The sequence below is a fragment of the Chionomys nivalis genome, chromosome 2 (genome assembly GCF_950005125.1).
Source record: "Chionomys nivalis chromosome 2, mChiNiv1.1, whole genome shotgun sequence".
NCBI lineage: Eukaryota > Metazoa > Chordata > Mammalia > Rodentia > Cricetidae > Chionomys > Chionomys nivalis.
In genome coordinates this window covers 111,372,693-111,397,649 of record NC_080087.1, presented here as the reverse complement: position 1 = coordinate 111,397,649, position 24,957 = coordinate 111,372,693, and the positions used below count along the sequence as shown (strand labels likewise).

Below are 24,957 nucleotides of genomic sequence, written 5' to 3'. Positions count from 1 at the left end.
TATTGGACTGATTGGATGGGTAGAGCCAAGGTTATGCTTTGCTGTGAGGCAGAGCCAGCACATTGTCCTAAGGAGTGAGCTGTCTCTGTATCCAGACTGGAACGCTGTCTAGGAAGACCTGGTCAGTGTGGTCCCAGGACAGATGGAGGCACAGCCTGGCTTTGCAGATCACAGCAGCAGACTGGGTTCTCCCATAGGATGTCACTGATAGTGAGGGCACAGCTCCATCCCCAGTCGGCCATCCCTGCCCCATTCTTTGTTTCTCCTTGGTCTGCTGGTGAGTCATCCAGTGTTCTTCATTGAGCAGAACAGATGGAACCCTCCCGTGGGCACCTGAGAGTTCTGGGGAGCTGTATGCTCTCATTTGGTTCTGTTTCCCCACTATAAAGAAAGTTTAGATCCAGGGTCACCACCTTGGTAACCTGTTCCAGCCTGAGCAAGGGGCAATGCAGTCAAAATGAAACTACTTACTTGTCTTTCTGATGTGAGTTTTGCAGCTCATGTCTAAGGTTTAGCCTCCTCCTCCAGTTCCTTGGGCTTGGGGGGGGGATGGTTCCTGCTTGGTTATTCTGTGCTGAGTGTTAAATTCATGGATATCCTGACATCAACAAGATATCTTTTTAACCTAAGTGTTGTCGGTCACCTTCTGACATTCCTGTTCAGATAGTGGGAACATCCAATCATACAGAGTTAGTTAGGTGTTGTGGGGGAGCTGCGGGCTGCGTTCCTGCCACCCAGCTCCTGGCCGCCTGGCTAGTTTATGCCCCGAAATAACAAGACACAAACTGTATTCTTTTAAACACTGCTTGGCCCATTAGCTCTAGCCCTTACTGGCTAATTCTCATATCCCGATCAACCCATCTCTAATAATCTGTGTAGCACCAGTCTTACCGGGAAAGATTCAGCATGTCTGACCTGGCATCTAGCTGCATTGCGTCTGGCTCTGAGAGGAACTGCCCTGCATCTGAGCTCACTTCCTCTTCCTCCCAGCATTCTGTTCTGTTTACTCCACCCACCTAAGTTCTAACCTATGAGGCCAAGCAGTTTTTTTATTAATTAACCAATGACCTTCCTCCATCCAGTTAGGGTTTCTATTGTAGTGATAAATCACCATGAACAAAAACAACCTGGGGAGGAAATGGTTCTTTTGGCTACGCGTTCAATTCACAGTCCATCACCAAAGGAAGTCATGACAGGAACCTGGAGGCAGGAATTTGATCAGAAACTATGGAGTATCACTGCTACTGGCTGGATCTGTTTGCTTTCTTATATACTGGAGGACCAGCTGTCCAGGGGTGACAATGCCCACAGTGAACTGGGACCTCCCACATCAATCACCAATCAAGAAAATTCCCTTTAGACTTGCCTACAGGCAGTCCAGAAGGAGGCATCCTCTTTTCCAATTGAGGTTCCTCTTTTCAGATAACTACCTTGTGTCAAGTTGACAGAAAACAAAACAAACAAACAAAATTTTAAAACCCAAACCAGGTAGGATGCAATGTGTGTTTGTTCTTCACAATATCTGCCTTTTCCCATGCTCCAGAGGGGAGAAAATGCAGCCTGTCACCTGTAACGATCTGCTCATCGTTTTGGATATCCATTTTCACATTTTTGACAGTTTTTTGAGTATAATTTACTTGCAATATAAATTACTACTTTAATGTACATTCTAATGACTTTTACAGAGACATGCACAGTCCAATGATAACCATTTCCCCATGATATTTCCCTCCAGGATGTCCACAGTACACGAGGACACAGAATCTATATTCCTGCTCTTCAAAAGACTCAAATTGGACATTTCAGGTGCAATAAAAGATTTATTTCCTTTTCTAGAGGTACTCCGTGACTACAATTCCATCAGCAATAAACAGTATGAAGTAAGTGAAGTTTCTTACATACTTACCCAGAAAAAAAATTAAAAATAAAAAAGATGGAGTTAATTTTTAAACAAAGTTTTCACTTCTCTGCTCATGTTTGTGTGTGTGTATGTGTGTGTTCACTAGGTTCACACAGAGTCCAGTCAAGATCTCCAGATTCCCTGGAACAGGAGATACAGGCAGTTGTGAGTCATCTGATGTGGGTGCTGGGAATCACCCTGGGTCCTCTGTAAGAGCAGCATGTGCTCTTAACCACGAGCCAGCTCTCCAGCCCTGGACCCAATTTTTGACAAAGAATTATTGACAAAATTTTTATAACATTTTGTAGAGATATTAGTTCAATAATAAATTCATGATTTTAAATCAGGATTATAGACTCAGGTTTAAAATCTGCCTTTCTGGGAGCAACATGTATCATATAAACATTTCTGGAAGTGTTCTCTCATTGTAACAAGGGGAGGAAAAGCGGAGGACTCAGGAAATGGTCCTGAGGGGAAGGTGTTCCATGGTCCCTTCTGGAATAAGGGTGAGTATTGTTGAAGACAAGCCAGACTAGAATAGGGGTTCTCCAATGATGGGCAATATCTTATGCATTTTACACCATGTAAATTACGCAATTAAAATGAAACTAAACTAATAAACCAAAACTCAAAGTGTTTTTACTTTACTATTGAATAATTTTATTGAACTGACTTAGTGATATTTCATTGAGCACATTTTATTTTAATTAATATCTATTTTTAAACCCTAGCTCAGAGAACATAATACCTACAGAGTCTCTTTTAGAGCAATTTTTTGAACCTATTCATTTTTATTTTATGTGTACAACTGTTTTCTCTACATGAGTGCCTATGCACCACCAGTATTCCTGGTGCATCTGGAGGGCAGAAGAGAGCTCCAGATCCCCAGACACTGGAGTTACAGGTGGTTGTGAACACCTAAGGGGTGCTGGGAATTGAACCCAAGATCTCTGCAGAAACAGCAAATACACTCAACCACTGAATCATCTTTCCAGCTCCTTTAATTTTTTTTTATTTTTTTATTTATTTATTTATTTATTTTTGCTTTAGGAATATTTGGCCCTTCAGTAGAGTTCACTGTCAGAGAGAATGGACACCTAGTTTCCTACAGGAGGAACAGTGGTTTCAGATTAACAGAACAGCATTGGCCACCTGCCATGTTAGCTAACAAGTTTTTGTTGTTGTTTTGTAAAGAATGCATCTATCTTTTTTTTTATTTTTATGTTTACAAGTATTTTGCTTGTGTATATGTGTGCATACCATTTGTGTGCCACAAAAGAGCACCAAATCCCTTGTTTTTGAGTTACAGGCGTTTGTAAGGTATTGTGTAGACGCTGGGAACTGAACTAGAGTTCTCTGCAAGAGCAGCAAGTACTCTCAAAATGAACCATATCTTTAGTCTCTCCATTCTAAAAAATGGATTTATTATTTATTTACCTGTAAGTATGTGTATGTTTGTATTGTGTGTGCATGTGTGTATGAGCCTGCTCCTCAGCACATGTAGAATTATAGGACAGCCTGTGGCTAGTTGGTTCTCCCCTTTCACCATCTGAATCCCAGTGACTAAGCTCAGACCATCAGGATTGGTGACAAGTGCCTATAACCCACTGAGCCATCTCACCAAGCCCATTGTTAACCCTTAGCCCTAGTGCTCCTTTGTTACAGAAAGTGGTTCTTCTTACATGTCATAGAAATGATGGTTGGAGCTCAAAGTCACTAGCTAGTATTTTCTTTTTTATTTATTTATTTATTAAAGATTTCTGCCTCCTCCCCACCACCGCCTCTCATTTCCTTCTCCCTCCCCCAATCAAGTCCCCCTCCCTCATCAGGCCTAAGAGCAGTCAGGGTTCCCTGTCCTGTGGGAAGTCCAAGGACCACCCACCTCCTTCCAGGTCTAGTAAGGTGAGCATCCAAACTGCCTAGGCTCCCACAAAGTCAGTACGTGCAGTAGGATCAAAACCCAGTGCCATTGTTCTTGACTTCTCAGCAGCCCTCATTGTCCACTATGTACAGCTAGTCCGGTTTTATCCCATGCTTTTTCAGACCCAGTCCAGCTGGCCTTGGTGAGTTCCTGATAGAACATCCCCATTGTCTCAGTGTGTGGGTGCACCCCTCGCGGTCCTGAGTTCCTTGCTCGTGCTCTCTCTCCTTCTGCTCCTGATTTGGACCTTGAGATTTCAGTTCGGTGCTCTAATGTTGGTCTCTGTCTCTGTCTCCTTTCATTGCTTGATGAAGGTTAATATCCAGGAGGATGACTATATGGTTTTCTTTGCGTTCACTTTCTTATTTAGCTTCTCTAGGATCACGAATTACAGGCTCAATGTCCTTTATTTATGGCTAGAAACCAATTATGAGTGAGTACATCCCATGTTCCTCTTTTTGGGTCTGGCTTACCTCACTCAGGATAGTGTTTTTTATTTCCGTCCATTTGCATGCAAAATTCAAGAAGTCATTGTTTTTTACTGCTGAGTAGTACTATAATATGTATATATTCCAAACTTTCTTCATCCAATCTTCCATTGAAGGGCATCTAGGTTGTTTCCAGGTTCTGGCTATTACAAACAATGCTGCTATGAACATAGTTGGGCATATACTTTTGTAGTATGATAAGGCATCTCTTGGGTATATTCCCAAGAGTGGTATTGCTGGGTCCAGGGGTAGGTTGATCCCAAATTTCCTGAGAAACCACCACACTGCTTTCCAAAGTGGTTGCACAAGTTTGAATTCCCACCAGCAATGGATGAGTGTACACCTTACTCCACAACCTCTCCAGCAAAGGCTATCATTGATGTTTCTGAGTTTAGCCATTCTTACAGGTGTAAGATGGTATTTTAAAGTTGTCTTGATTTGCATTTCCCTGACCGCTAAGGAGATTGAGCATGACTTTAAGTGTCTTTTAGCCATTTGAACTTCTTCTGTTGAGAATTCTCTGTTCAGATCAGTGCCCCATTTTATAATTGGGTTGATTAGCATTTTACAGTCTAGTTTCTTGAGTTCTTTATGTATTTTGGAGATCAGACCTTTGTCTGTTGTGGGGTTGGTGAAGATCTTCTCCGAGTCAGTGGGTTGCCTTTTTGTCTCAGTAACAGTGTCCTTTGCTTTACAGAAGCTTCTCAGTTTCAGGAGGTCCCGTTTATTCAATGTTGCCCTTAATGTCTGTGCTGCTGGGGTTATACATAGGAAGTGTTCTCCTGTGCCCATGTGTTGCAGAGTACTTTCCACTTTCTCTTCTATCAGGTTCAGTGTGTTTGGACTGATATTGAGGTCTTTAATCCATTTGGACTTGAGTTTTGTGCATGGTGATAGATATGAATCTATTTTCATTCTTCTAAAGATTGACATCCAGTTTTGCCAGCACAATTTGTTGAAAATCCTCTCTTTTTTCCATTGTATACTTTTAGCTCCTTTATCGAAAATGAGGTATTCATAGGTTTGTGGGTTAAAGTCCGGGTCTTCGATTCAATTGGTCGACTTCTCTGTTTTTAGGCCAATACCAAGCAGTTTTCAATACTGTAGCTCTGTAATAGAGTTTGAAGTCAGGGATGGTAATGCCTTTAGATGATCCTTTATTGTATAAGATTGTTTTGGCTATCCTGGGTTTTTTGTTTTTCCATATAAAGTTGATTATTGTCTTCTCCAGGTCTGTGAAGAATTTTGATGGATTTTAATGGGGATTGCATTGAATCTATAGATTGCTTTTGGGAGAATTGCCATTTTTACTATGTTGATCTTCCCAATCCAAGAACAAGGGAGATCCTTCCATTTTCTGGTGTCCTCTTCAATTTCTTTCTTCAAAGACTTAAAGTTCTTGTCAAATACATCTTTCACTTCCTTGGTCAGAGTTACCCAAAGATATTTTATGCTATTTGTGGCTATCGAGAAAGGCAATGCTTCTCTGATTTCCCTCTCTGCCTCCTTATCCTTAGTGTATAGGAAGGCAACTGATTTTTTGGAGTTGATCTTGTATCCTGCCACATTACTAAAGGTGTTTATCAGCTGTAAGAGTTCTTCGGTAGAGTTTTTGAGGTCGCTTATGTATACTATCATATCATCTGCAAATAACGAAAGTTTAACTTCTTCCTTTCCAATTCGAATCCCCTTGATCCCCTTATGTTGTCTTATTGCTATTGCTAGAACTTCAAGCACTATATTGAAGAAGTATGGAGAGAGTGGACATCCTTGTCGTGTTCCTGAATTTAGTGGGATGGCTTTGAGTTTTTCTCCATTTAATTTAATTTTAGCTGTCAGCTTGTTGTAGATAGCTTTTATTATATTTAGGTATGACCCTTGTATCCCTAATCTCTCCAAGACCTTTATCATAAAGGGGGTGTTGAATTTTGTCGAATGCTTTTTCAGCATCTAATGAAATGATCATATGTTTTTTTTTTCTTTCAGTTTATTTATATGGTGGATTACATTGGTAGATTTTCATATGTTGAACAGCCCTGCATCTCTGGGATGAAGCCTACTTGTTAATAATGGATAATTTTTCTAATGTGTTCTTGGATTCGGTTTGGCAGTATTTTATTGAGGATTTTTACGTCGATGTTCATGAGTGAGATAGGCCTGTAATTCTCTTTCTTGGTTGGGTCTTTGTGTGGTTTTGGTATCAGGGTAACTATAGATTCATAAACGGAATTTGGCAATGACTCTTATGTTTCTTATTGTGAAATACATTAAGGAGTATAGGTATTAGCTCTTCTTGGAAGTTCTGGTAGAACTCTGCATTGAAACCATCTGGTCCTGGGCTTTTTTTGGAAGGGAGATTTTTGATAACAGTTTCTAATTCTTCACGACTAACAGGTCTATTTAGATTGTTCACCTGGTCTTGGTTTAATTTTGGTATATGGTACTTATTTTAAAAAATGTCCATTTCTTTTGCATTTTCCAGTTTTGTGGCATACAGGCTTTTGTAGTAAGATCTAATGATTCTCTGAATTTCCTCTGTGTCTGTGGTTATGTCCCCCTTTTCATTTCTGATCTTCTTTGAGTGTTCTCTCTCTGTCGTTTAATTAGTTTGGATACGGGTTTGTCGATCTTGTTGATTTTCTCCAAGAACCAACTTTTTGTTTCATTGAATCTTTGGACTGCTTTCTGTGTTTCTATTTTGTTGATTTCTGCCCTCAATTTGATTATTTCCAGTCTTCTACTCCTCCTGGGCATGTCTGCTTCTTTTTTTCTAGAGCTTTCAGGTGTGCTGTTAAGTCCCCAATGTATGCTTTCTCCATTTTCTTTAAGTGGGCACTTAGTGCTATGAACATTTTCCTCTTAGCACTGCTTTCATCGTGTCCCATAGGTTTGAGTATGTTGTCTCTTTATTTTCATTAAATTCAAGGAAGACTTTAATTTCTTTCTTAATTTCTTCCTTGACCCAGGTGTGGTTCAGTAGTTGACTGTTCAGTTTCCATGAGTTTGTCAGCTTTCTGGGGGTAGCATTGTTCTTGCCTTCTAACATTAATCTGTGGTGACCTGATAAGACACAGGTGGACACTGATATTATTTTGTATCTGTGGAGGTTCCTTTTGTTACCAAGTATGTGGTCAATTTTCGAGAAGGTTCCATGAGCTGCAGAAAGAAGGTGTATTCTTTCCTATTTGGGTGGAGTGTTCTATAGATGTCTGTTAAGTCCATTTGCTTCATTACCTCCAACAATTCTCTTAAGTCTCTATTAGGTTTCTGTCTGATTGACCTGTCCATTGGTGAGAGAGGTGTGTTGAAGTCTCCTACTACTAGTGTGTGTGGTTTGATGCCTGCCTTAAGTTCTAGTAATATTTCTTTTACATACATGGGTGCTTTTATATTAGGAGCATAGATATTCAGGATTGAGACTTCATCCTGATGAATTGTTCCTGTTATGAATATAAAGTGTCCATCTCGATCTCTTCTGATTGATTTTAGTTTGAAGTCTGTTTTGTTAGAAATTAGTATGGCCACACCTGCTTTTTTTTTTAGGACCATTTGCTTGAAAAACCTTTTCCCAACCCTTTACTCTAAGTAGATGCCTGTCTTTGTGGTTGAGATGTGTTTCTTGCAAACGGCAGAATGTTGGATCCTGTTTTTGTATCCAATCTCTTAGCCTGTGCCTTTTTATAGGTGAATTGAGACCATTAATATTAAGTGATATTAATGACCAGTGGTTGTTTACTCCGGTTATTCATATTGTTTTTGGTAGTAGAGTTTGTGTGTCTCCCTTCCTTGAGTTGTGTTGGTGAAGGGTCGCTAGATGTCGGAGTTATTGTAGGCAGTGTTGGCAATGTTGGATTCCTGGGGTGGTGATTTTCCTTCTATTACTTTCTGTAAGGCTGGATTTGTGGTTATGTATTGTTTAAATTTGTTCTTATCCTGGAATGTTTTGTTTTCTCCATTGATAGTGAACGATAGCTTGGCTGGGTATAGTAGTTTGGGCTTGCATCCATGGTTTCTTAGTTTCTGCAGTACCTCTATCCAGGACCTTCTGGCTATCATGGTTTCCATAGAGAAGTCAGGTGTAAGTCTAATCGGTTTACCTTTATAAGTTACTTGACCTTTTTTCCTTTGCAGCTCTTAATATTCTTTCTTTAATCTGTATGTTTTGTGTTTTGATTATTATATGGCGAGGGGATTTTTTTTGATCCAGTCTATTTGGTGTTCTGTATGCTTCTTGAATATTCAAAGGAATATCTTTCTTTATGTTGGGAAAGTTTTCTTCCAAATTATGTTTAAAATATTTTCTGGGCCTTTGATCTATGACTCTTCTCCTTCTTCTATCCCTATTATTCTTAGGTTTGTTCTTTTTATTGTGTCCTATTTTGTGATGAGAATTTGTTGGCTTTGCTGTTTTCTTTGATCAGTGTGTTTATTTTCTCTAGGGTGTCCTCAGAATCTGAGATTCTTTCTTCTATCTCTTTTATTCTATTGGTTATGCTTGTTTCTGTAGTCTCTGCTCATTGGCCTAGATTTTCCATATCCAGCTTGTCTTCAGTTTGTGTTTTCTTCCTTGACTCCATTTCAGTTTTCAATTCTTGAACTGTTTCCATTACCTGTTTGATTGTTTTTTCTTGGTTTCCCAGGGTATCATTTATGTATTTATTCATTTCTTCAAACTTTTTGATATACTTTTCATCCATTTCTATAAGGACATTTTTTACATGTTGTTTAAGGGACTATATTGCTTTCATAAAGTCAATTTTTTCTACTTCTTCAGTGTCAGGGTGTTCAAGTCCTTCTGTTGTAAGATTATTGGGTTCTGGTGTTTTCATGTTGTTTTTCAGATTGTTGGGTGAATTCTTGCCTTGGCGCCTGCCCATCTCCTCCTACCGATGCTATCTAATGGGTCTTCTAAAACAGGATCAGGTTTCCCTACTGGTCAGGGGCACCGCTTACAAAATGCCCCCGCTCCATTTCCTGGCTCCTGCCGCGGGCCAAGATCCCTCTCACCAGTCAGCAGGGTTTTCAGGAACAGGAACAGGTTCCCCGTTCACCAGGGACCTCACCAACAAAAGGCCTACCCACTCTGCAGGCCAGCCACCAAAACCAAGAAACTCCCGCTGCCCTCTGCCTCAAGCATCCGACCCAGCGCCCAAACAGGCTGAACTGGGTGATCCTGCAGCCCCGTGGAAGGGAGGGATAAGGAAGGAAGCCCCTGGGTGCAAGCTGGGATGGGCCAGGGAGAGAGAATTCGCAGCAGAGGAGGAACATCCCCGGCAGAGGGGAGCAGCCCTCTCGGAGTGACCAGGGAGTCAAGGGGGTTTGGGAATGCCCCCGCTCCATTTCCTGGGTCCTGCCGCTGGCCAAGAACACTCTCACTACTCAGAAGGGTCTTCAGGGACAGGACCAGCCTCCCCGTTTACCAGGGACCTCACCAATAAAAGGCCTACTACTCTACAGGCCAGCCCCCAAAAAACCTACCTTATTTAATTGTAGTGGGATGATCTGTTCTTAGTGTGGGCTTCATTATTTCATGCTTGGACCATCCCGTGTCTGCCGCGTCTGGGCCATGTCTGCTGCATCTGTGCCGCGTCCGCTGCATCTGCGCTGCGTCCGCTGGTCTCTGCACCGCTACTAGCTAGTATTTTCAAAGAGACAATATGTACTTGTTTCATGAAGTAGCCATGCAAATATAACACTTTTCACTAGAAGATATGTCTGTTGCAGATTGAGGTACACTAACTATAATTGTTTCCTAGGGTTCTTCTGTGACCTGGAAATCTGCATTTACATTTTCTCCATTAAATATCTTTTAAGGATTTTCAAGAATCCTGTACAAACCTGATCCCTGTACGAAAAGTGGTCTACAGAGTCTTGGAAGAATTGGAAAAGAAACATGACCTGGAGGCTCTAGGGTTATTGTTCTGTAAGCAAAATATGAAGGCATACCCTGATTTGGAACACATTTTTGAAAGATTTAAAAATGGTAATTGGCTTAGTATCACCCTTGGAGATCACAGTCCTTATTTCCCCTCAATAACCATATATTAAACATCTACCATGTGTCATATACAGTGTTGCACAATCTGAGCTATAGCAGTTTGAAACTAACATGTAATGTATCATCACAACACTTACATCTAATGGTTACAGTTGACACAGTCCTGAGGTCTGCTAGGCTGGGTATTTAGACTGAGAAGACAATGAGAGCCCCATCAGCATCAGGCTATGTAGAAGAGGACAGGAAGAACTCAGTCCCAGTAGAGTAGCCCTGCTGTGTCTCTTCAGTGGAACCCTTATAATATTATACATAGGAATCCATCAGGTTCACTACTTTTAGTGACAACTCAGCTGTGGGTGTAGGATCCATCTTAGCTTAGCACCACATGCTCATAGAAATCAACAATGTATGAGCCAGTTCTTCATCCCCATCTTGTCCATCTTTAAAGCCTGCCCATCATCAAGTTCCCTTTGGTATGTGCCAGATCCTAGACCTTCCATCCAAGAAAGCCCCTCTTTCTTCTTACAATTGTGACAGCCTGGAAGCCATGTTCAGTTTTTATTTTATTTTATTTTTCTGTTTTGATGTCTACCTTCTCTGCTCTCTTCACAATGGAATAGGAACACAGCACAATTGTGTCTTTAAAAATTTAGTCTTGACCTTGAGTGTCTTTTTCTGTATGGGAAGCATAAAATCTCCCTTATGGAGTCTTCTCTTTCCCAGGATATGCTGGTGAACTTTGTCATGTGACACTCACTGAACCTACAATGATTGGGAGACTGGAAATTCCTAAACATGTAATGCAGAAATGCTGCCCCTTGTCCCTGCTAGAGATCTCTAATGGCTTCCTCTTCTTCTTCCTTCTCCCTCCCATTTCAGTCTTACCACAAAACAAATTATGGTCCGGAGAAATTGACAGAAGGGACCCGAACTCACAGCTCAGTCTTGAACAAGGTAATTATACACTGGCCTCTGACACCAGATATGTGGTGAATGAGGTTTTCCCACACCAACAAACTCTCCAGACATCAGCAAGGTGCCTTATGATGTAATTAAATTCAGATAAAAGGTTCAGTGCCACAAGACAACAGTCTACTTCACATGCTGGTTACAAATTCTAGGGTATGGCTGGCACTTCTGCTCAACTAGACATAAATCAGAGGTTTCCATGGCTCCTCAGGCTACAGAACTGTTAGCATAGCTCATGAGCTTCAAGGAAACATTACAATTTACTGAAAAAATTATAGCTCAAAAATATTCAGCTAGGGTGAGGGAAATTGGGGAGATGACTCTATTGTCAAAGTGCATTCAAGCACAGGGACTTGAGTTTGATCCCCTAAACTCATGTTAAAAAAAAAAAGAAAGAAAACAGCTCAATACACAGGGGCAGGTGCTGGAATCCTAGTACCAGGGAGGCAGAGACAGTCAGCTTCCTTGTGATCACTGGTTATGAAAACTGATGAGGTCTAGTCCAGTGAGAGACTCCATCTCTACAAAAACCAGTCGATGCCACCTGAGGAATGACACCCAAGATTGTCCTTTGTTCTCTCACACATATGCACACTAACAATAACCACATGGGTTGGGGACACCCCAAGGAATAACAGGGAGAGAACACAACACCCTCTTGTTTTTTCTCGGCATACCACCCTTCTTCCATTATGGAGATTGTCAACCCCAAATCTATCTGAACAGAGTCACTTGGGATTTTTAATAAAAGTATCATCATGGAGGCATGACTGGTTACATCTGGTGTAGCTGGTGTAGGAGGGTCATCTTTCTATGTGTTACTTTCATTGGTCAATAAAGAAACTGCCTTGGCCTTTTGATAGGCCAGCCCTTAGGTGGGTGGAGTAGACAGAACAGAATGCTGGGAGAAAGAAAGCAGAATCTGGCAGATGCCATGCTTCTCCTACCCAAGACAGATGGAGGTTAGACTCATGCCGGTAAGCCACAGTCAAGTGGCTATACACATTATTAGAAATGGGTTAATCAAGAGGTGAGAGTTAGCCAGTAAGAGGCTAGAGCTAATGGGCCAGGCAGTGTTTAAATGAATACGAGTTGTGTGTTGTTATTTCGGGTGTAAAGCTAGCTGTGTGGGAGCGAGCCTGGCAGGATGAAAAGCAGGCCTGCTCGTCTCATCACTACAATTAGCTTTGTGATTAAGTCAAATTCTAGGTCTTCTACCTTGGAGGTCAAGGTTCCAATGCTGTCGTCATGTTTTGTTCCCTTGGAGGCCAGCACTCCATTCCCAATGGCTTTCCAAATTTTACCTCTGTAATGTGCACTGTGGTGTTACTGAGGAAGGCTGGCTATGCTCAAGGGTAGACTGACACTGTTTTCACCTTAATCTCTTGGAACTCACCCAGGATTTGAGGATTTCTGGCCAGAAACAGGGGATGAAGACCAAAACTACCATTTCTTAATATGTCACAGTCTTGAACTTGATGTTAGAAGAGATGGATTCAACATAAGAAATGTTGTTTGAGAGCAAAAATATTGCAGAAAAAAGATAGATTTAAACACCTAGCAAGAAAGTGGTAGGGGTGTGGGGAGAGCACACGGATTCTTTCAGACAGAAAAAGAAAGAGGGAAGGAAAGAAGGAGAGCAGAAAGAATAACAGAGAATGACAGAAGGATCCATGTGGCTAGTTTCCTGCTTTGGTTATCATCTAATTTTAATTCCTGTCAACCCCAGCTGGTATGAAGTATGGGCACCAATTAGATGCCCAGTTTATTGGTGAGGAAGCAGAACTTGAGAGAGACCATGTGGGGAGGGTTCACAGTGTCAAATGAAAGAGCAAGAATCCAGACACTCAGGAGGCAGAGTCTGTTCTTGTCCATGTACTGCTAATCTGATGGAAAACATGAAACAGAAGTAGGGAAAATGGAGACAGAAAATAGAGGAAGGAATTAAAAAATGGGAGGGAATGGAGACAGGCTGTTCCTGAGTCATCATGAGAAGACCAGCAGGGATAAGCCATCAGATATATATGGAGAGGCTGTTTTGTGATAGGTGATATGGTCCAGAGATAGCTAGAAACAAACTTAGGTAAGGCCACTGGGCATGAAAGCTCTGGGGATACGTGCAGACATCCTATAGCCATGGATATGAAGACAGGTCACCATCAGGTGCTAAAGTGGCCCAGGAAGGACCTTCTCAGCCAGAACTGACTCTTATAACCTTTCTTCACAACTCGAGTCTGATCTCAGGAATCATGGGGAGATTGTCATCTCCAGATGGGCTCTGGATTGATTCTTCAAAAGCTGCTTCAGCTCTCACATCATAAAGACAGAAGAGAGTAACCTGCTTCAGCTCCTGAAATGAACATCTAATTTTTGTTCCTTAGGACCTGGTAACAGCTGTACTCAAGAAAGTCTGACTTGGAAACGCTCAGGTCCCTCCTCATCTGATGGTCTGTTCTGGTTGACTCTATTAACATTGCTGTCTCCTCCCATGCAAACTAGCTTGCTTTCTGTTGTTGTGATGAAGCCCCATGACCAAAAGCAATGTGGGAAGGTTTAGCTTTTCTTACAGTTTATAGTCCACCCCTGAAGGGACAGCAAGATAGGAACTTGAGGTGATGGAGGTGGGTCATCTTTTTATCTGTTGTTTTATTGGTTAAGTAATAAAGAAACTGTCTTGGCCCCTTTAATAGGACAGAAAATTAGGTAGGCGGAGTAAACAAAAAAAATGCTGGGAGAAAGAAGCCGAGTAAGGAGTCGCCATGATTCTCCCATTTTAGACAGACGCAGGTTAAAATCTCCCTGGTAAGCCAGCTCATGGTACTACACAAAATATTAAAAATGGGTTAGATCAATATGTAAGAGCTAGCCAATAAGAAGCCAAAACTAATGAGCCAGGCAGTGATTAAAAGAATACAGTTTCCATGTAATTATTTCGGGGCATAAGCTAGCCATGCGGGCGGCCGGGTGCCGGGGACGCAGCCCCGCCGCTTTTATTACAACATTGAGGCAGGAACTGAAGCAGAGGTCATGGAGAAATGCTGCTTACTGGCCTCCTCAGTTTGCTTTCTTATATATCTGAGGACCACTCATATAGTGATGTCATGTCTATCATTAATCAAGAAAATGCCCCCACAGTCTTGTCTACAGGCCAATCTAATGGAGAAATTTTCTCAAGTCCCTCTTCCTACTTGATCCTCTTTTGTTTTGTGAACAAAACAAAACCAACCCTCACAGCACATATGTGGGGAGTTCTTTCCTCGTGTTTCTGATGTCCATAACATTTTCTGCATCTGTCATTTTTCCAGGTTCAGGGTTTAAATATGAAGGTCTTGGTCCTTGGGGTTGACTAGGAAAGTTTTGTCTCCTGTATATCTTGCTCATATTCCTGAATTCACAGTCATCTACCTGTGGCTCTCTTGGCTGACTAGACATGGCCTACATGCTCTGATCTTCTGTCCAGTGAGGGTTAGAGAGAGATGATGAACATGAACATCAGGGAGGCGGTGAATTTTCCCTTTTGGTCCAGTTCATACGATCATGACACAGCTAGACCTCTTAAATGATACCTCTACTTGTTACCAGGGTAACAGCTTGAAAGTCTCTTTCCAAAGAAGATAGGCCATTAGGGAAAAAAAAAAAAACCTTTTTGATGCTTTATTTATTTACTTGTTTGTTTCCTTACTTATTTATTCACTTATTTGATTATTCGAGAGAGGATTTCTATGTAGTCCTTGACTATTCTGGAATTTGCTCTGTAAACAAGGGTGACCTTGAACTCAGAGATTCACCTGCCTCTACCTCCTGATTGTTGGTATTAAAAGTGTGTACTACCACAGCCTGGCTCCTTTTGATATTTTAATTAAACCCTTGACCTTCCTTAAATTAATAAATATTTAAGCTATTTCTTATTTAGAATATTCTAAATTCAAGGTATTGATCATAATGAATATTATAATATTCTGTTTATAAATAGAATTTATAATTCAATTATAATTATAAACAACAATAAATATATTATGATATAAAATATATAAGAATATTATATTCTTTTCTGATATATTGATACTGATTCTTGCAGTAATCTTCTGAATGACTTAAAAATGATGATGTAAAATGATGATGTCTCATCCCATTTTCAGAAAATGAAAATTTTCACTTGAGGGGAATCTAATCTTTTATTCAACTAAGTGTTAGGATTCAATTGTGCTTTAAGATCCAGGACAGATTAGGAATGTCTGGGATCAAATTCTGCCTATGTGATCCCAGATAGGTTATCTATCCTATCTGGGCCCGGGTATCATCTCCTAATAAAGAGCATCAAGTGATGCCATGAAGAGCGTCAATACTCATGTTTGGTACTTCATCTCTGTTGTATGTCACTTGTTTCTTATTGTTGTTACTGATTCAGTAGCCAGTGTCAGTTGTACTTGCTTCCAGAATCTAAGCTTCTCACACTGCATAAATGGGATTTCTTCACTCAGGATGTCTAACATGGATATTCACTATGAAATCCATTATTCCTCAGGCTGGAGAAGTAATGATGGAGAAAATACCACACTCACTCAGGGAAACCAAACTGAGAATCATCAATTCTCCATCCCCCAGATTCACAATGGTATGTATGCAATAGTATTTATTTCTTTATTCCATGACTCGTCTTTGTAAACACATCTCTGGCACTTTGGAAGGGATACTGTGTGGATTTCAGGTGGGATATGTCATTTTAAAAGAGACTTCTTAAAATTAACACTTTATTTTAAAATGCTTTTGAAGATTCACTTACTTTTGTTTAATCTGTGTATGTGTTTTCTGCATTTATATATGTGTGTGTTTGTGTGTGTGCCACGTGTGCCCTGGTGCAAATAAAATAATTACCAAAAAAATCTGTTTTAGCTGTGAGTTTATCTGAAAATGGACTATCAGAAGACCTCAATGGAACAGTAAAGATTAACCACATAAGAGGAGATACCACCAGCAACGACACTGATGGACTGCAAAGGTCCCAAGCAGCCGTACCACCAGGCCCAGATTCTGAGCTGGAGGGTAAATGAACTCAATATTAACATGAAGGGCTAAGGCCTGGGAGGGAGCAGAGGAAGGCCCTGGTGTTTAATACAAGAAGAAAACTGCTTAGGCAGAAAGAAACAAAAAGAACACTTGATGCACTGTTGAGACCTGGAGGGGGCTGTTGAAAAAGAAACCCCAGAGGGAAAGAGTTGGAAAAGTCTTACCAGGGCAATGAGAAGCTAAGAAACAAGAGTTAAAGGTGTTGGCTAGGGAGTCCTGAAGCACAAATACCTTCCAGGGTGGGGTGGCCACATGTGCAGATGGGGCAGAAGTAGGAACGAGAGATGAGATCAGGGTGAGGGATGAAGGTGGACACTGGGAAAGAGCAAGGCTCTTGGGATCTCACCTGTGGCCTTTCTTCTTCAGAGTCCTGTGAACTAAAAGTTCAACTGAGTGACAGAGACGCAGGCCTGGAGCCTCACATCCCATTGCCCTGCAACAACAAAAGTAACTATTGTTTACCTTCCTGGATTTGTTTGTCAGGTGGTCTGTATGGGTTTGATAGAATTTTGTTTTGTTTTTTAAAAAACTTCTTAATCATTTTCAAAATTGACTATTGAAAAAATTGTTATGCGTATTTGGGGTTGGGAGTGTAGCTTGGGGTTTGAATGCTTGTTTAGTGTTTGTGAGATCCTTGGTTCAATCCCAGCACCACAGACGCACACACACATATACACACATGTACTCATGCACAAGCATCCACACCCCCAACACACACATCATCTCAGAGGCAGCATACAGTTTTAAATATGCACATTGAAATGGCTGCATCAAGGTATGTCTATTACATTTTAGTGGGAATATTCAAAATTCATAACCTCGGTGATTTCTTGAGAACTCAATATATTGTTAGTCTTATTATGTTGTATAATGGACATCTTAAACTTATTCTTCCTGGCTGAAATTTTATGTCCACTATGACTCAGTCCCCCTCCTCACTTCCACTTTACTTCATCTGAGTAGGACCCTTTCCCAGGCCACCTAACGTGAAATTGTGTAGTTTTAGCTTTTCTGTGTAACATGAGGGCCGGCTTGCTCATTGGAATTTCCATTCCACCTGGTACCCCACAGCTGGAAAGTCCCAAAGAAAATCACACGGAGATCTCCATAAGTTATAAAACTGATTGGCCCATTATCTCAGGCTTCTTTTTAACTCTTGCTGCTTATATTAACCCATTATTCTTATCTATGTTAGCCACACGGCTTGGTACCTTTCTCAGTGTGGCAGCTTACATCTTGCTTCTTTGGAGTCCTGGCAGGAGTGGAGGAATGGTCTTCCTCCTTCCAGGCATTCTCCTGTTCTCATCGCCCCGCCTCTACTTCCTGTCTGGTTGACTGCCTATACTTCCTGCCTGGCCAATCAGCATTTATTCAAAATAAACACATTGACAGAATACAGACAATTCTCCTGCACCACTTCCCCCTCTTTTTTTTTTTTAAACAAAGGAAAATACCCATAGTCCATTTTTTGGGAATGTGGGCATGGTATTCTAGGCTATTTCCTGCTGGTTGGGGCAGGGGGGAGTGCTGCTAATCTTATGGGGACCTAAAGTAAATTTAGAATTATAATCAAGTCCTGACTGGAGTATCCTGTGAGTCTTGATCATCTCAGGCAGCAGTCTTGAATCCGTTCTGGATGTAGAACTCAGATATCTGGGCCATCTGTTCCTACCAGAGATTTCTCAGGTGGTCTTCCTTGATTGAACCTGGTTTTTCTTAATTCAGAATGAATCCACAGTCTTTCATTTCTTGTGGAAACAAAAGCAAAATCTCTTCTCCAAAGTAACATATCTTCTGACTTCAAATTTGAAGTCAAGGTATTTTCAAAATTAATTAAGCAGCATTTATAAGCAAATATCTTTTAGCAGCAGTTGTTCCTTCCTCAGCATCTAAACAATTCAAAGAGAGCATAAGAGCATACAGTATCAAGGTTCTCTGTGTATTTCCATCTTTATGTGGCTTTATTTTAACCTCTATTTCTTTTACTTGTACTTTTACTTTTTGAGACAGGTTCTCTGTAAATCTTTGTCTTGGAATAACTATGTAGACCAGGATGTCCTTGAACTCACAGAGATCCATCTGTCTCTGCCTCCCCAGTGCTAGGATTAAAGGTGTCCACCACCACACCTTGAATTCACAGAGGTCTGTCTGCCTCTGCCTTCCAAGCTTTGGGATTAAAGGCATGTGCTATCACACCTTACTACTCTCATTCTTTTTTATTTTTAGGGACTTTAACCTTTAGCCTGCATATATTTTTAACACACTGTAAACCATTTAGAGGTTTTCTTTATCTTTGAATCTCTTTTAACTGTATAACTCTCTCTTTTTTGACCATATGAGTCTTTAATTTACTAAGCAATATGAATGTTCTTCCTCATCCATGTTGTCTCCACTGATGTGGTCTCCTTCACTTTAAGATTGTCTGGGAGTCTTTCCCGTGTGAGCTCCACATTCTCTCCAGATGCTGGCAGCTGTTCACACTGACTCCATACATGGAGATCGTCCAGCTGTAACAACTGCAGGCGTCTCATTAACAGACTGATTTTAATCCCCCGAGTTCTGTGTGCAGTAGAGAAGACTGTCTAATCACATTATGGATCTATTTTCAGTTATTTTTGAGGAAACTCCATACTGTTTTTTTCCTAACGGCTATAGACACTTACACCCCACTCACACATACAGGGCTCCATTTCTCCATAACACCAACACTTCCTCTTGCTTGTCTTTTTGGTGGTGGCCATTCTAACCGGTGTGAGGTGACATTTCTTTCGAACTTTTTGTTCCCTGATCATGGTGCTGGGCACCCTTGTTTTCTCATGGTCATCCACAGTCCTATTGAATAGAAGCATTGAGGTTGGGCCTCCTTTGGTAAATAGAGCTTTTCACCCTTGAGTATTGATGTTTGCTATGAGTTCTTTGTATACAGCTTTGAGATATAACTGCATATAATTTCTGACTTCCAGATTAGGAAGGTATCTGATCCTGGTCCTTTTTAAAAAAAATAGTTGAGTTTTAATTATGAATTTAACCTCATTTGTTGTAGCATGTCTTAAGTCAGACTGGAGACCTTCTGCCTTCTGCCTGGACATTTACACCTTCCCATAAATTTGGAAAGTTTTCTGTTATATCTTCAAAGTTTTCATTCCCTGTTCCTTTACAAAGGAAATAGGCCTAGCTTTTGAGGTGAGTCATTGGTCAAGAGCCTAGGACTACAGTCTATAGCAGACTTGGAGACTCATATCACAGTTACTGGATTTGGCCTCATAGGGGCCTGTTTAGTGTTGAGTTCTCTGGGGGCAGCACCAGCATTGAGGTCGAAGGTCAGACCTGGTTCTTGGCTTCTCAGTCCTCCCTCAGTTGCAAGTTTTCTCTCTCTCTCTCTGTGCCATACTGATGAAGTCAGGGATTACTTAAAGTGGCCAAGCTCAATGTACCTTTTCTTATTTTCTTGTACCATCTAGGTGGTTCCCTTAGGCGTTAAGAAGGTACTTTCATGCATACAGATATTCAGTCTGATGTCGGGGAAGGCTGGGTTGGGGGATAATTACAGGATTGCTTTCAAATCAGCCCTTTCCTGTATTAAAAATACATTTTTAAATGTATTCTTTGCTTTTCTAGAATAATAAACATGCTCTTTTTTGTTTTTGCCCAAATTATCCACCTCCACCAAGACACAGTCTCTTGGTGATTTTAACACCTGTGAGGGGGGAGATGACTGTTGTTCTCTTTAATAGAGGGGTGCCCCAGGGTAGAAAAAGCAAGGAGAGACAAAAGGGAGGCACCAACTAGAGAACAATAAGTAGCAATGCCGGACAGGCAGGCAGGGTTTACAATAGCGTGCAGCCCATCCTTCCCATGCTGGCTGAGGGATGGGATGACTGGTACCTTTCTTCTTAGCAGTTCAATGGAACAGAGATCCTGTAGGACATTTCCTATCAGCTTTCAAGGAAGGAGGCCCAGGGGAGAGCCCTGCAGATAAAGACTGGGCAGTGCTGATGGGAGACCTTCAGTGATGCTTGGGGAGAAACACGTGGAAGGATGACCTGAGACATCCAGGAGGGGACAACAGGGCAGACACTAGGTGTGGAACGGAGACTCCCCAGGTCAGGTGGCTCTCTCCTCTTCACCTCCTTAGTCTTATGCTCAGAGTACACTTTGGCCTCCTTTTGGTCCTGGCCCTGAAATAAAGTGACTATTCAAGTACAGAGGGGGTTGTGAAATCGCCCTCAATGCTGCTGACCCCAGTTCGAGCTCCAGGGCGCACTTGGTGACAGCAGAGAAGCCACTCCCACAGGTGTTCTCTGACTGCCACACGTGCCATGGTTCACATGTGCTAAGTGAGTAAATACATAATCAATCAATCATGAAAAAATATAGAGGGAGAAAAGTATGAAATAGTGGGAACTAGGCAAGGCACAGAGAGCCCGATAGAGGAGAATTGTCAGAAGGGGCTGTGAGAAATGGGGAAACTAGCATGTCGTTTCTGCTGATCAGGGTAAGACGTCCCCTTGGTGAAATGACCCTGTAATCCCCTCAGATCACCAGAGCCTCCGTTATCTTGAGTTTCACTATAAAATATCTGCTACTTCCTAAACACACATCTCCGGCCCAGACTTCCCCTCTTGGCTCATTTTCCCAAGTGCCTAGAGACCTTCCAAAGACCCGACAGACATCCCTATGTGGAGACTGTTTTGGTATCTTCTGTTCAATAATATAACAGACAACCTCCCACCCACCCCACCCTCCACACTAGTGGTTTAGAGCTTCTCTAACCTCTTTTGGCCCTGTTTTAATTACAATTTTCACCCTTCACCAGCCTGCCCATGTGTGCATGATCAAGCCTAGTCACCCTATGTTGGACCCCATCATACTCACTTAAACTAGAAGAACAGACTCTTGTTTGACTTTGCCCCTCCCATGCTGTTCCCTCCAAATCTCTTGTCTTCTGCCAAAGAAAAATCCTCCAAGAATGAATTGGAAGGGAGACATGGCTCAGATTATGATGACTGGCTGCTCTGGCAGAGGACTCAGAATTGGTTTCTAGCAACCACAACCATCTCTAACTCCAGTTCCGGGGAATCTGACACCCTTTTCTGACCCCTTCAGAAACTGCATGCACAAACCACCACACAGAGAAAGCACTCCCCTACATAAAGCAAAATTAAAATAGGTGCAAACCAGTTCGTGTGGCTTTAAGAGCCCAGGGCCTTCTGCAGCTCTCAGCACTCTGCACTGTCAGAGTGACAATGGAGGTTGGCATCCACGCTCCTGTCCCCATCACTTGTCTCTTAACCTACCACCACATCCCACCACACCTACTCTCTGTAAGCTCCTGCGTTTGCTACGCCCTGTCTCTGCGGCTTCTTCTGGTTCTGTAAACCATATGATTTGGAGAAACAGTTGGATGTAATCTCTTAAGTTTGAAAACGCATATCTCAGAGTTCAACAATGACATTCCTCAGCAGAGGAGAGGAGAAATGTGTGTTAATCAGAAGACACAGGAAAGGCTGGGTGTAATACATGCACTCAGGAGGAGGAAGAGGAATAGCAGATCAGGAGTTCTAGGTCATCCTTGGCTAAGTAGTTTGAGGCAAGCCTTGGCTACAATGCAACCCTGTCTCAAAACAATGACTCAAAACACAAATAAGAAAGAATTCTCCCAGCAATGTTTATCTTAAAAAACAAATAATTAAAGCATAGGAAGTCAGCATATTTCTTTCATTTGTTTGTTTTTTGTTTCTTTTTTCAAGATAGGGTTTCTCTGTGTATCCCTGACTGACTGTCCTGGAACTAACTTTGCAAACCTGGCTGAACTCAAACTCAAAGCTCCACCTGCCTCTGCCTCCCAGGCACTGGAATCAAAGGCATGAACCACCACAACCAGCCTAAGTCAGCATATTTCTATAATAAGAAAAATAATAATACAGAAGAATCTCACAAACATATTAATACGCATACGTAATTATATATACACACGTACATATATCAATCTGGGAGTGACTTCTTTGAGAACAGAGATGTTAACATGGTTATAATTTCTTTTATATTGGTCATATAAGTGGCAAAATTAATTTAGGCTTTGAAACTGGAGATGATAGTTAACTTTGAGATTTACTGTAGGGACAGTGGAATGTGTCACCTAGAGGCCTCTGGGGTGTCGGTCATCTGCTTTTCTAATCCAAGTGATAGTTTCTCTTTGCAATCATTTAAATACCACTTTTATATATAAATGTTAATCTGCAGTTAAAACTTTAATTTTGTCTTCATTTATTTTTTTGAAAGAGGGTCTTGCTATGTAGCCCAGGTTGCCCTTGAACTTAACATTCCTCCCGTCTTAGCATTCAAAGTGCAGGGTTTGCAGGTGTGTATGGCCTTGCTTGGTTACTTTTTAATCTTTAAAATATCAAAACCAACTATCCATCCAAGGATTCAGTGGATAGAGGGGAAGGGAAGAACAGAGTGGAAGGGAGATTTCGGGGAGAGGGTTAATCATGTATTCAAAATGATCTTCGAGGGAGTTAAATGAAAATTCTTTGTGTGTATATGTGTGTGTTTGTATGTATACATGTGTACTGGTCTGCATGTGCATGTGTGCATGTGTGTGCTGAGGCCAGAGGTCAACCTCTGGTTGTGTTGTACTTTGTAGCTGGACCTGGCTGACTAGTCTAGACTGCCTGTCTGGCCAGTGATGCCCTGGGACCCACTGCCTCCAGAGTGCTGGGATTGCAAATAAATGCCACGTTAGGAGTCATTTTTACATGGATCCTGGGAATCAAACTTTTGCTTGCACAGCAAACACTTTGCAGCCTGAACTGACTCCTCAGTCCCTGAAAATAACTTCTTCATTGTCATTTGAACCAGGAGCAGAGCTACCTGGCCATGGAATCAAAATTTTCCCTTGTCCTGTGAATCTGGTAAATATAAAGCAAGAAAATTCATCAGTTTTCTTGAGTGGTGAACATCAAACCCACACAAGGACCAGCCACAATCAGGCCTCTGAGGTAATAGGTAAGGAGGACTGACAGAATTGCTACAGGTTCCCAGGGAAGAGGCTTAGACAAGCCATCAGATCCTTTGGGGGCAGCGCAAGCAGCCAGGTGGAGGCAAGAAAGGAAAGAGGCCCACCAAAACCAACCTTCACCTTAGCAGAAGGAGGTGGGGAAATTAAAGGCAGAAAATAAAAGGAGGCTAATAAATGGTGAGGCCAGGCTTTCTTTTCTAAATTAAGAGAAGGCAGGTGTATGTGGTGGGGGGAGGGTTGGTAGGAGTTAAGAAGAGAGAAAGAATATCAGGGAACCAAAATATGTGTGAGAAGAGATGGGCAGGGAAGCACAACAAGGACCAAGAGGTCCATTGCTGGGTACAGATGAAGAACAGGAGGATGAACAGAGCCAAGAAGAAAGCTAAGGAGCAAAGGAGTGAAAAAGAGGAAGGTGAGGGTGTGGGGAAGTGAGAACCAGAATGAGGGTACAGACAAGATGCTTGTCAGTTGCAAGGAGGGACCACCTCTATGACAGTTTGGTCAGTTGTTGGTTCACAACCTTAAGGGAATGGTGTACAGCCTGGAGTTAACTATTCAGGTCTTCTTAATGTTCACACTCAGGTTTTCCCTACTGTGTGTGCCTGCTGTCACCGCTAAGGTGTTGCAGAATGTTTGATCACACTGGGTGAAGATGTGTCACTGTTTTACCTCACCTGCCTAAGCCACCTTTGGATTGATTTATAAAGAGCAGAATGGCCAATAGCTAGGTGGGAGACAACAGGCAGCACTTCTGGGCTGAGACAGAAATTCAGGGAACAATCTCAGAGGTGGGGATTTGCCAGCGAAATACAGAGGAAGTTGGAAGTACTGTACTGAGGAAAGGCAATGAGCCATGTGGCAAAATATAGATTAAACAGGTTAAAGTTTTAAGAGCTATTTGGGAACAGCTTAAGCTAAGGACAAGCTTTCATAATTAATAGAAAATCTCTGTATTATTATTAGGGAACTGGCAGTCCAAAAATTCAACTCCACTAAGATACTTAAGGCACTTTTCTTTCTTTCCTTTATGCAGACCTTACCGGAGATAATTTTGATGATGAAAACATCTTCTCAGAGGAATCCACCTCAGTCACCTGCCAGTCAAGTAAGGAAACCCAGAGAGCAAGACAGGCTGTGGGCATCTGCTCTCAAGGTACTGTTTTATGATGGGTTTTGTTCTGAGTCTGTTCTGTATGATGGATCCCTCAAACCTGTTCTGTCCATTGAATTTCACTTGATTCTTTTAGAAAATGCAGGAGAATCATTGTATACACTTCGGGGGATTAATCTTACCCTATTAGTAGATAGAGTCATGCATTTTTAACACAATAGAAACAGGCATGTGTATGTGAGTGAGCGTGCATTTGTGTGCGCATGCACACTTGGGCATGTGTTCATGTGTATAAGTACTGGTGTGCATGTTCATGGAGGTCAGAAGACAATCCCGGGTGCTCCTCCTCATCTTCTACTTTGTTTGAGACCTAACCTCTTGTTCATTGACATGTATGCCAGGCTACCTGGACCACAGTCTTCCACGGATTCTGTCTTGGCTACCTGTCCTGCTGTACGGACCCTGGGATTACAGTCCATTCT

At 41.7% G+C, this 24,957-nt stretch overlaps 1 protein-coding gene across 1 annotated transcript in view; it reads left to right on the top strand.

Moving 5' to 3' along the window:
* LOC130869285 (nuclear autoantigen Sp-100-like) overlaps positions 1 to 24,957 on the top strand; it is a 41,254-nt gene that overhangs the window by 5,091 nt on the left and 11,206 nt on the right. The window contains exons 2-10 of the mRNA XM_057761287.1: positions 1,736 to 1,880; positions 10,124 to 10,292; positions 11,187 to 11,261; positions 13,658 to 13,723; positions 15,802 to 15,891; positions 16,170 to 16,319; positions 16,710 to 16,790; positions 23,205 to 23,351; positions 24,398 to 24,517. Coding sequence (XP_057617270.1) covers positions 1,737 to 1,880; positions 10,124 to 10,292; positions 11,187 to 11,261; positions 13,658 to 13,723; positions 15,802 to 15,891; positions 16,170 to 16,319; positions 16,710 to 16,790; positions 23,205 to 23,351; positions 24,398 to 24,517 — 1,042 coding nt within the window. The 5' untranslated portion in view covers position 1,736. The remainder of the gene's footprint in view (positions 1 to 1,735; positions 1,881 to 10,123; positions 10,293 to 11,186; positions 11,262 to 13,657; positions 13,724 to 15,801; positions 15,892 to 16,169; positions 16,320 to 16,709; positions 16,791 to 23,204; positions 23,352 to 24,397; positions 24,518 to 24,957) is intronic.